The sequence below is a fragment of the Buceros rhinoceros genome, unplaced genomic scaffold (assembly GCF_000710305.1).
Source record: "Buceros rhinoceros silvestris isolate BGI_N320 unplaced genomic scaffold, ASM71030v1 scaffold38665, whole genome shotgun sequence".
Taxonomy (NCBI): Eukaryota; Metazoa; Chordata; class Aves; order Bucerotiformes; family Bucerotidae; genus Buceros; species Buceros rhinoceros.
This window is the reverse complement of record NW_010414074.1, coordinates 8,016-19,240: the sequence shown is the minus strand read 5'-3', so window position 1 is coordinate 19,240 and position 11,225 is coordinate 8,016. Positions and strand designations below refer to the sequence as shown.

General features: G+C 53.1%; 1 protein-coding gene across 1 annotated transcript in view; it reads left to right on the top strand.

The window, feature by feature from the left end:
* Positions 1-411: 411 nt before the first annotated feature.
* Positions 412-11,225, top strand: part of UBE2H (ubiquitin-conjugating enzyme E2H) — a gene marked incomplete at both ends in the record, with an annotated part of 14,471 nt that continues 3,657 nt past the window's right edge. Inside the window, 4 exons of the mRNA XM_010136978.1 lie at positions 412-488; positions 1,184-1,258; positions 10,762-10,801; positions 11,075-11,127. Of these exons, the coding sequence (XP_010135280.1) occupies positions 412-488; positions 1,184-1,258; positions 10,762-10,801; positions 11,075-11,127 (245 nt within the window). The remainder of the gene's footprint in view (positions 489-1,183; positions 1,259-10,761; positions 10,802-11,074; positions 11,128-11,225) is intronic.

The following is an 11,225-nucleotide window of genomic DNA, read 5'->3' as shown; positions in this document are numbered from 1 at the left end:
CATCTCCTCACCCCCAGGCTGTGCTGACACCAAGGGTTGCGCCCACCCATGTGCAGGACCCTGCACTTTGCCTTGCTGAACCTCAGGGGGTTCACACAGCTCCACCTCTGGGGCCTGTCCAGGAGACAAGTGATAGAGAGCGTGAAGCAGCTCTGAGGGGAAGGGAGGTGTCATCTCGAGATTGCTCAGTGCAGGGAGGGATCCTTCAGTGGGCAGAACTGGCTTTTACTAACGTCACTGTGGTGCTGTGGTCCCTTAGATGTGTCAAGCCTCTTAAATTGCATGTTGTAGAATATTTGGAATATTTGGGTTTGAACTGTTTGGTTTGACAGGCTTCTAGCAGGTTCCCTGGATCTGAGTAAATGGGGTTCATTTCCTGGACTAAATGTTTTCCTTTACTTGATGTGTCAGTATTGAGAGCAAGCACGAAGTCACAATCTTAGGAGGACTCAATGAATTTGTTGTGAAGTTTTATGGACCACAAGGAAGTAAGTACATGACCCAGCCCTGCTATAAAAACAAACTCGTGGCTCATGGTGGGAAATGGTGAAATGACACACTCTTCTGGAGCGGAAGGAGGGATGAGCAAATCGAAGTGGGGGTGAGAAAGCAAAGGGTAGCAGTGTTTGAAGGCCGCTCTGTCGAGGGCAGGGAGAAATACAACTGTGAGTGTTAAAGCAGCTGAACCCCCTCCCCTCCCTTGGAGCTGAGCAGAGCTGGATCCTGCCTTCGGACAGCTAAGCCCTCTGCTGTGGCCTTCAGCACCGCTTCCGTTGAGCCGCAGCTTTTTTTAGACCTGGCTCATACATTTTCCACCAGTCATCTGAATTTTGGCAGAGTTTGTAATTAAAGGTGGCTTTTCTAGTGACTGCATTGCAAGTCAGGGCTCCAGCGCGCCTTAATTTAGTAACATCTCTACAGGTAAGTGGATTATTCTAAAGTCTCTGTTTTGAATAAGGCTCCCGTGTCTTTGTGCTGAGATCTTCTGCAGTATCAGTTAAAATCATGCATTTCTTGTCAGGCAGCACAGGAAAAAGGCTTTTCCCGTAGGAGGTTTGTTTTGAAATCTTACCCCCTGACGGAGCTCAGGATTCTTCCCAAGATGGGTTTGCTCCCCGCGCTGGTTCTGTTTGTGCTCTCCTGGGTTACCCAGTGTCTAACACCTGCGTTTCTTTCATTGCAGCACCGTATGAAGGTGGAGTCTGGAAAGTTAGAGTCGACCTTCCTGATAAATACCCTTTCAAATCCCCGTCTATAGGTAACCAATAACCACTTGAAATCGCAATGGGGGTTACTGCTCGTGCAGGAGGGATGTTGTTGCTTGCAGCATTGGTGCAGGTGAAGTTGCACCAACCCTCAGCACAGGCATAAGGTTCTTCTTTGACCGGAGACTTCCAGATGCCACGTGCTAAGCAGAGACAAGTTTGAGCTCTTGGCTGAAGGGCTGGGCGCTGGGAATGTGACTCGGTCACACGTTTGTGCGTTGAACTGAGTCTGCCCTGTGCTTTTTTAATGGCACACCCTTGCGTGGGCAGGGTGCGGGAGATCCCACAGCGAGTGCTGGAGCCTGGTTTGGTATAAAATGCCGTATTTAGTGTGGAGAGCAGACACCACGGTGCGTGTTCGTGGTCTTGGGGTGAACACAGAAGAGAGAACGTAGAAGCAGGGACCTATCACCAGAAAAACTGCAGATGGTTAGAGGTGTTTAACCTTTGAGAGCCAATAGGAAGGTAAGGGAATGTTCTTGAGCCTGGATCCATCCTGTCTGTGTCCTTGGCTAACGGGGAGCTAAGCCTTGCATGTGGTACCCGACTTTACCCCAGTCACTTGAGCTATAATCAGATAGCCAATATTGCTTGAAAAACTGGAGCAGATGCAAGAGGTGCCAACATTTCTCTACTGGTCTGTGAAATAAGTGCTGGTCCTTCAGCATGGCCCCATCAGAAGGTTGTGCTGGTGGCTCAAGCTACTGGAGGACTCCAGAGACTGGAGATAACTGCCCGAGGAGAACCGATGTGGAAACTAGACTTGGCCAAGATGGGTCCCTTCCAGTATCAACATCCTGATGTGGAGCTGATAACTACTGGCTGCTTTCTCAAAATAGACCCTTAGGCTAAGCGTGCCTTCGATTTGAGGTCTCTCTCTCTGGTGTGAGAAATGATCTGTCCTGTTCTGGCCACAGGCAACTCTCAAAGCATGTAACCCCCAGTTTCCTTGTGGTTAATCGTTCTGGCGCTGGTCTGCTCAGGGTTGTTTTTCTCTCTGCTGAGGTTCTTCCTGTGTGTATCAGTTTTGCTGGCTTGAAGCAAAACCAGTGACCGGTGAAGCCAACGCGGCTGAACGCTGGCCAGGCTCTGGTGTGCTCGTAGCACTGTGGATTTAGGCCCTGGTTAGGTGCGGGGAGGGTGGTGGGTTTGATCTTCTGGTGGTTTGGCTTGGAGGCTGTTCAGTGCTGGTTGGGATGGGTGGGAGGAAGAGGCGGCCAGGGCTCAGAGGGGCTCAGTTGTGTTTTCAGAACTGACACCACGAGGGTGGACGTTCTCCTTGTGAACTTGGGAAGGGTGTGGAGGGGGTTATTTTCTCCTCAAATTGCTTTGTCCCTTCTAATGTCACATTTGCTGCCTTCCCTTCAGTACAGCAGCTTTCCCTCCATCAGTTCTACGCCCTCTGTGCTGCGACTGTCTTATTCTGGCCTCATCAGACCTTCCAGCACGCTTCCCTCGCCCTGTGAGTCTCTCTTTGAGCGGCTAAACATCCCCTCTTCTCTTGCTGAGCTCCCCCTTGCTCTGGGGCCAGCCTTGCTGGCTGTGGGGAGCGCTGGTTCCCTCCCGGGCAAAGCAGCGTGCAGCTGAGGTTTCAGGTTGAATAAACGGTCGAGACTAGACAAGAGCTGGCTTAGCAAAGCAGGGCTCAGCTCTGCTGCAGGGAGGGAAGATGCTGGAAGCACGAAGGAGAGTGCTAGGACCCAGGGAAGCTGCAGGAAGAGGTTTGTTTTTCTTTGTCTGGTTCCCATTTCTGCTGCCCCAGCCCAGCTTATCTGGTCAGCCAGGGCTGAGTGACGTCCTGGCCCCTTCCCCTGGGCCAGGCCTATCTCTGCACCGCCGCTCTCAGAGGCAGACTGGATGTGCGGGGTCTGATACCACTGGTTTGGGCTTTAGAGAGCTCCAGCGCCAGCCGTCGCCCCAGCTGACCTGGGAGCGTGAAGCTCGTGGATGGGACGAGGTGCTCCCCTCCCCCAGGTCCGCTGTTCCGGCGAGCAGGGCTGTCCTAACCCAGCAGTCCTCAGCCAGCCCGAGCTCTGGAGAGCACAGCGGCAGGAATTAGCAGGGAAGAGATTTGCTGGGGCAATCTCTGATGTGCAAAGAGATGGACGTGAAGGATTTCAGAAGTGGTGGAGCCCGTAAAGGGACAGAAGGTCACCTCGAGCACACGTGTCGCTTGTTTGCAGCCCTTCTGTTCTCAGCAGCGCCTAGCTCCTGCCGCGGTGGTGACACGCCGAGTTCAGACTGTCTGTGTGACTCGCTGCCTTGTACAGAGAATCCAGCAGTCTCTTCTCCTCTAGTATGTTACACTTCCATGCCAAAGCTGACAGCAAAACCGCTGTCCCAGCAGCTTTCCCTGTTCCTCCAGTATGGTAGGCTCACATTTTCTTTCCATCTTAGAAAAATCTTAATGCAGTCTCGAACGGGGCACGGGCTTTTTGCAGGTAATAACGTGATGGCTTGAAGTGTGTCCCTGCGTTCTAGAAAGCGCTTCTGAAAAATGGCTGCTAATAGCAGCTCTCTGCTCTGCTCGCATTGCTTTTAGCCCAGCATGCCGCCGAGGGTGAGGGACAGGAAAACCTGGCGTTCTCTGCTAAAGCACAGCTGACAAACCTGAACAGAAGAGGTTTCTGAAGTGGGATCCAGATTTGTCTCCTGGAAGGGTGTGAATCTTAAACCCTAGATGGGGCTCTCTTGCCTTGGAGGGTCTAGCAGGAGCCTTCGCTCAGTGTGGTGGCACTTCGGCCAAATCTTCGCTCCTTTGTCCCATCCACAGCTCCCTTCTCAAAAATGTGAGGCGTTTGTTCCTCGCCCTTCTCAGGCTGGCAGTTATCGCTCTATGATCTATTAAATGATGCCGCCCCAGGGCCGGGGCTCTGCTGACAGTGCAGGTAGTGCCTGCGCTTAAAGACCCAAACCGTTCCGGGATGCGGGTGAGAAGAGCAGTTCCTGGGAGGGCTCCCAGGCTTTCGTCACGTCCTGCAGTGCCACTCCCTGGTCCTTGCTGGGTAATCGGACAGACCCCAGGAGGGTTTTTCCTAAAAAGATCTTTCCTACACAACGAGCAGTAAAAAAGGGAAATGCACATCCTGGAAGAACACGAATCTAAACGGAGCCTGATGTTGGGCTGTGGCTCTGGGCTCCTGTCGAGATGAGCAAACCGCTCACGATCCCTGAATGTCCAAATCCTCAGGATGGAAACAAACCTCCTGAACTTGAGCAGTTTGTTAGAACAAAACCAACTCTTTAAAATCGCCGAGTTGCGTCGTGAAGCTGCTTTGTGAACGCTGCAGCTCTTAGTGCTTTTGTGAACGGATGCGGATCTCCCTGCGTGCTCCGGAGGACCGAAGCGCTCCCCAGCCTGACATCTGGTGCCGGTTTTACTTTCTCCCTGACAGCGTGTGTTGAGCTGTTGATGATTTCAGTACCCTGCTGGCACTGCCTCGCTGCTTTTCCCTTCCCTCAGGGATTTCATATCTTAGAGGAACTTTCTGCTGGTCTGTTCCTGCTTCTTTCAGAGGCAGCTGTGAAGTACTGGCAGTGCTGTTTTGAGCTCCCGAGTCACGAGAACACTCCGTGTAAATTTTGTATGGTTTAAATCAGTCCACATGCCTGCCAAGAGCTGGAGATTAATGCTCTTTGGTGGAGGAAGTGCAGAGTGCGAATGGCCTGCCCTGCCTAGATGGCAGGAGCAGCAGAAACATGAACCTGGGAGCCTGAGCTCTTACCTGGGAGCAACATGGTAATTATTTTCTTGCTAAAATCTGCAGAATTATTAGGCTGGCACTGAGTCACTCAGGTTTTCTTCATCATCAAATGTCACAGCAGCAAAATTTATGTCCAGTGTGCTCAGAGCCTGCAGTTCTCCAATGACCGCTGTGTATTTATACCCTGTTCTCCTCTTCCTCCCGTCTGTGGCCCAGTTATTTGCATTTACATTTCACCTTTCTCCCCACTGCATTGCGAAACAAGCGCCTGCTGTGTACCCCGAGCACACGGAGGTGCGGGTCTGCCTGAGGAGCCGCTGGGGCAGCCAGCGCAGGGACGAAGCGGTGGTTAGCTCCAGCCAGGACTTAACGGCTCTCTCCTGGCCTGTGCTTCATTTTCCTTTTTAACTGGAGCTGCTATTTTTACTCCGAGCTGCTCTCCGGATTGCCTTACATTTTGCTGCTTAGAATTTCATGAGTCACTTATCGCCTGTGACCGCTCTGAGCTCGCTCTTCCCTCTGCGTGTTGATCCTTCTTCTGACCCAGAAGCGATGTGAAAACGCTCGTTCTTTTGAACCCGCTCAGCTTTGTCTGAGGGGAAAGCCGAGACACCCAAAGGTGATTTGTACCCCGTCTCCACTCCGCTCTGACGCACAACCTGCACCCTCTGCACGTTCCCGCTAGGATATCGGAGAATGGGAGCGGGCTCTCCAGCGGGGTAGGTGTTTTCGGCTTGGCTTGGCACAGATTCGCTGCCGTCTGAGCCAGACTCCGCGGCCCAGGCATCAGGTGATGGCGCACCTCAGCGGTGCGAGGAACTGAGAGCGGGCAGTCGTTTTGTGCTGGTTCTGAGTGTTTTTCCAGGGGCTGCTGCTCTTAGCACTGGTGGGTGAGCTCTTGGATACCGCTTGGCGATTTGCTCTGAGCAGGAGGTCCAGACTTTGAAGCTCTGCTGCTGTTTTCCATCAGCTCCAGCTGCCTTTCTGTGTCCTGAGCTTTCCCTTGTGAAGCTGCCGCGGGATTATTTATGGTATTGTTTGGAAAAACTGCTGGAATTTGAGTATGGCGATACAAACTGTCCCACTTCTGCTGTGGCAAGCTGACATTACGCAGCCCCTCACGCCACTGCCGTGCAGCGAATGCCTCTGCCATGAGTGCACAGCCTTATGTTTGACTCTGGACGGGCTCCTCACCTCCAGAGTTCATTAAAAAAAGAAATCTGCACCTCTGCCAGTGAGAGCTCCTTGACCTGAGCACACTGGGCAAGGTACACACCTCCATGGTGAGCAGATCCAGTGCCCTTTAAACCTGTGCGCTAAACCAGGTGTCCCAGTCTGCAGAGGGGTGCTACGCCGAGGAGTGGGGCAGAGGCCTTGCTCTCGTGCTTTCTCGCCCATCTCCTGCCAAGGTCTCTCAACCCGTGGTGCGTGGCGGGCTCATGATGGGTTACACAGGAAGGGAGTGGCAGAAATGAGAGCAGTGTGTTTTTAAAAGCAATTAAAAAGAATAAACGCATGTTCCCTTGCTGCTTTGGGGAGGGGGAAGTGATAAACGTTAAGTTTAATCTAATCTTATCTGGCCGTTTGGCAACGCTGCGCGATTACTCGGGAGATCTTTTTCCATTAGGTAGGTTGTCCAGTGGTTAAAAAAAGCAGAGTTAAAACGCTGCTCTGGCCCTCTCCAGGCTGTCCACGAGCTCTTTTCACACGCTGATCTCTGCACCCGCAGTTCGGCAGTGGTGTGGTATTTAGCACTGCTTCAGAGAGGCTGTAACCACCCTCCCACCTCCCCAGCCAGGCGGTCTGAACCGTTTCCTGACTTGGCCTTAATCTCTCATTAAAAATACAACGTCGAGGCTTTGGCACCATGGCAGTTCCCGGTCAGGAACCTGCTGACGCGGTTGTTCGGGCAGAGGAGTGTCCAGCTGACCTTATTTTATGAGCAAAGAGAACCGGCACGAGGGCAGGCAGTGGTGGGTTTGGGGTGGGTTAGTGGATGTAAACCAGCTCCACTCAGCACCAGCACCGCTTTGAAGAGCTGTGCTGTGGGGAAAAAAGTCTCTTCTGGGGACCTCTCTCTCAGCTAATCTAGCAGCTAGGCTGGCTGGACTTTGAGCTCAGATAAGCGATGGGCTGTTGTTTGAAGTGCTGCTTGTTGGATTGTGGCCGGTTCCTGGCTTGGAGGAGAAGCACCGAGGAGCGTGGAAAGCTTCCCTTCTGCTGCGGGCAGGCGTTGCACAGCTGGAGCCATGGAGAGAGCGAGGAGGCCATCCCGTCTCCAGCCCACATTTCTGATCCCTCTTATCTCCACGTTTGGAGTCCGTTCTGCCTGAATGGTAGATGAGCAACCTGGTCTAGTGGAAGGTGTCCCTGCCCATGGCAGGGGCTTGGACTAGATGAGCTTTAATGGTCCCGTCCAACACAGACCGTTCTATGGGGGCGGTACAAAGGGAGGGGACCCCTTGTAAACCACAGTGCAGCCTTACAGATGTAGTGATAAGGGAGCAATCGATGTGGAACAGCCCCTTGCAGGAGCTTTCAGGCTCCACAGGACAAGGAGAAATGCCTCCAGAGTCCTCAGTGTTCCCCAAGCTATCCAGGTATTTGGGCTCTGCTCTTGGAGGAGATCTTGCTGGCGAAGCAGCTCACGACAGCGCGTTGGTTCTGGCAACGCCTTCTAGCTACTCTCTGGGAGCTTTGGCTCGGAGCCGTTCAGGAGAGATGTGGACATCAGCATCAGTCTGAAATTGCTCCCTGGTTCCCTTTGCTCACCTGAAGAGTACGTTCACCTATTGCCCAGCCGCACGATCCGCGGAGTAACCCCTTGGACCCAGCTGCGAGTCATGCCCAGGGTGTTCAGACCCACCCGGGGTGAGAGCTTCGTGTCACGCTGGAGTACATCCCGCTGCTGCAGCTTTACAGATGTTCCGTGTCTGCAGCACCAAGGAAGATTGACAGCCTTTCCTTTAGCTGATTTTTAATTTAAAAACACGTTTCTCTTCAAAGATTTTTGTCAACCCAAGATTCCTCCAGGGCTGTTGCTGAAATACCAGCGTTTTTGAAGGTCAGCATCTGCATATTGGTCTCAGCATCTTCCAGTGCCAGAGCAGGTGTGTCCCCGTGGTGTGTAACTCCGTTATGGGCGTACAGGGGTTTTTCCTGTTACCACCCAACGCCTTTTGTCCGTACAGATGTTCTGCAGTCCTGCTTTACCTTCAAAGGCAACCCTGCATCCTGATGTCTCTGTAGGGAGAGGGTGAACTGCGGCCACTCTGCTGCTCAGACTCCTGAGAATGGAGGAGGTGATGGTTTGAGCTTATTTCTGGGCCGGGAAAAGGAAAGATGGGAACAGAGCAGCTCTTGGTCTGGGCAGTTTGTGTCCCTAGAAGAATGGGACTGGGAGGACTGTGAAGAGTTGGAAGAAGATGTGGCAGTGACCTGGGAAGTGGGGGGTGCGGGGAGAGGAGGATGTCTGTGCCCTTTCTTGAAGCGCAGCTGTTCCGTTTGTAAAGCTTGAGACCAAGGGCAGTGGAAGGAAGGGATTGTTCCTTGCCGGGGTGAAAGCGAAGACGACAGAGGAGAATTGCAGATCTCCAGCACAGGAGCTGCTTGAGCAGGCGCCCAGATCTCGTCTGCCTGGAGAGCCAGTACAGCCTCTGTGCTGAGGAGCTTCAGGAGATCTGTCCAAACCCTCCCTGGTGGTTTTGCAGCACAGCCTCGTCCAGCCGGCTGCAGTGGCTGTGGGAGAAGGTCCTAGGAAACAGGTGAGACAGTGGGAAACCAAAGCAAGAGAGGGCAGAGGGATGAAGAGAGCTGGTCCGTGTCACAATAGCAGAACACGGAGAGCTGAATCCAGCAGCTCCACGCGTTACCGTCCTCTCCCTGTTACCTGGTGTCTGCCCCCCTCCTCTCTTCTATTCCCCTTTATTTCAGCTTTTGTTTTTCCGCCTCCTAAAAGAGCGGCAGGATTTGGAATCAGGATGGGTGCTCGCTGCAGCTCTCCAGTGCTGGCATAATGGATCCGTGACCTGATTTAAACCTGAGAGCTGCCATAATGTAAATATTTGATGGAACTCCAGCTTGCCTTTTTCAGTCTGCTTCAGTTTTCCAAGCTAAATCATGGCAAGATGTTCCTGAAAGACACTTGTTAGCGTGGAGCTGTTTATGCAGCTCTCGGCTCTTCTGTTCGAGAGTGCACTGGCTTCCGGCGGCGTTTCAGCCTGGCGTTGTGTTCATGCAAAATGTGAGCAGTACAAACGTGATATAATATCTGTGTTGCGATACATGGAAAGAAAGGGAGGTGAAGCCATATGTCAGCCCTTGGCGCAGCTGGGGACCGTGCTGTCACTCAGACTAGGGTCACTCCGGGCTGGGTGCGGCAGCGCTGCAGCAGCGTCTCGCCTGGAGCGGCCGGATGGAGGTGGGGAAGGCAGGGGGTTAACCAGGGTCTGCTCCGGGGAGCTGCAGGGTGGTTTGAGTGCTGGAAGGAGCTTTTGGAGTGGATTGAGTGGATATCCCAGACCTACATTTCTTGCTGGTTTTATAAGCCTGGACCTTTGTCAGGAGGAAGAGCTGCCGTTAGCTGCAGTGGATTGCTGCTCGTGGCAGGGAGGCGCGATTCCCACCTGGGCAGTGCTTGTGGGGCCTGGCAGACTGCGGGGTTGTGGGGCAACAGAGGGGGGAAAAAGAGGGTTATTTTAAGTCCTGGAAAAAAAAAAATCAACGTTAGGACCTGGAAGCAGCTTAACCTGGTGCAGAACCGAGGGTCGCAGCAGCCCTGAGCAGAGCCCAGCTGCTTCAGCCGAGGCAGCAGAATCGGACAGGAATGTTCCATCCATGTGAAAATGCAGTTTAGTACCCGTGCACCGTGTCCCTTCTCTGCTGGGGGATGGGATTTGGGATCCCCCTCTTGGGAGGGAGGAGTTCGGAGGCTGGATTCTGCACCTTCTCGCAGCCGCTGTCTGAAACACGTAACAGGGCTGTAGTCCCTGTCAGGTCTCAGGTTTGAGGGAGGGGTGTGAGGGGCATCTGGCTTGAACTGGGGGTTAAAGGAGGCAGCTGGAAACACGGCTCGCTCTGGCAGCTGCCGTCAGGTGCAGGATCTAAAGTGTGAGGCATCTTCTGCCATGATGTCGTACAGCCTGAAACCACAGGGGCTTTATTAACGCTTTCCTTTGCAAGTCGGAACGAAGGCAGCACTGTCAGCTCTGGAGGTCTGAACCGTGGGCTCGCTCCACCAGCTCGCTCATCCTCCACCTTGTGTCCGGGCTGTGTTCTTCTCTGGGAGACCAGAGCTACCAGCTGGGAGCTACTCGCTGCGTTGATGCGACACCTGAAGTATTCACTGTCAGCACCCGAATGGTTTAGAAACTAAACTAACGGCGCAGCTTGAAGTTCATAGAAAATCTTTGTTGGGAGGCGTTTAAAAACCAAATGAATCTTAGAGCGAGCACCGAGCTGCGGGTTTGTGTTCAGTGTGTATTCAGGAGAACCTCACGGCGTTTGCAAGTGCTTCAGCAGCCGTCGGTGCCCGACGGCGCGGGTGGGCGGTTCTTTTCACGGTGGCACTGAGCCACTCAACCTTTGCAGGGGGTTTGCCGGATTTCGAGGGAATGGACGAGGGCCCGAGGGTCGGGGTGTTGTCTGCGTGCTTTAAAGGTTACGTGGCTGTAGATAGCTGAGGCTGGGGTTTCTCTGAAACCAGTCAGGTGGGTCCTGCTGCAGTACGTTCCTCTTGTAAAAAGAAAAATCGGTGGCTGTTTTCTGCTATTTACCGATGTGTCTCTTTGCAGGATTCATGAATAAAATTTTCCATCCCAACATCGACGAAGCGTAAGTAAATCCCTTGTGTGGGGTTTTTCTCAGGAGTTTGTCTCATTGTTCCTGTGTGTTGGTGTCACAACAACACGCCGATCAGCCGAATAACGCTTTCACCGACGGCAGTTAAATGCTGCCCCTCTGAACCATGAGAGAGGGGTCGGGCGTAGCTTGCCTGAAACTGGGGGCCAAGGCAGCGCAGGGGAAGGGAGGGGGTAGACTGTATGAAACCCCCAGAGCGTTTTTGAGTGTGACTGTGTTTAATTCCGTCCTTTCTGTGTGTTCCAGGTCAGGAACTGTATGTCTAGATGTAATCAATCAAACTTGGACAGCTCTCTACGGTGAGTGTGGTGTTTCCCTGAAAGCTGTCGGCGTGAACGCGCATGTTTGGTGTGATAACGTAACGCAGCGTGTGGGGACAGATGATAGTCAGCAAAAT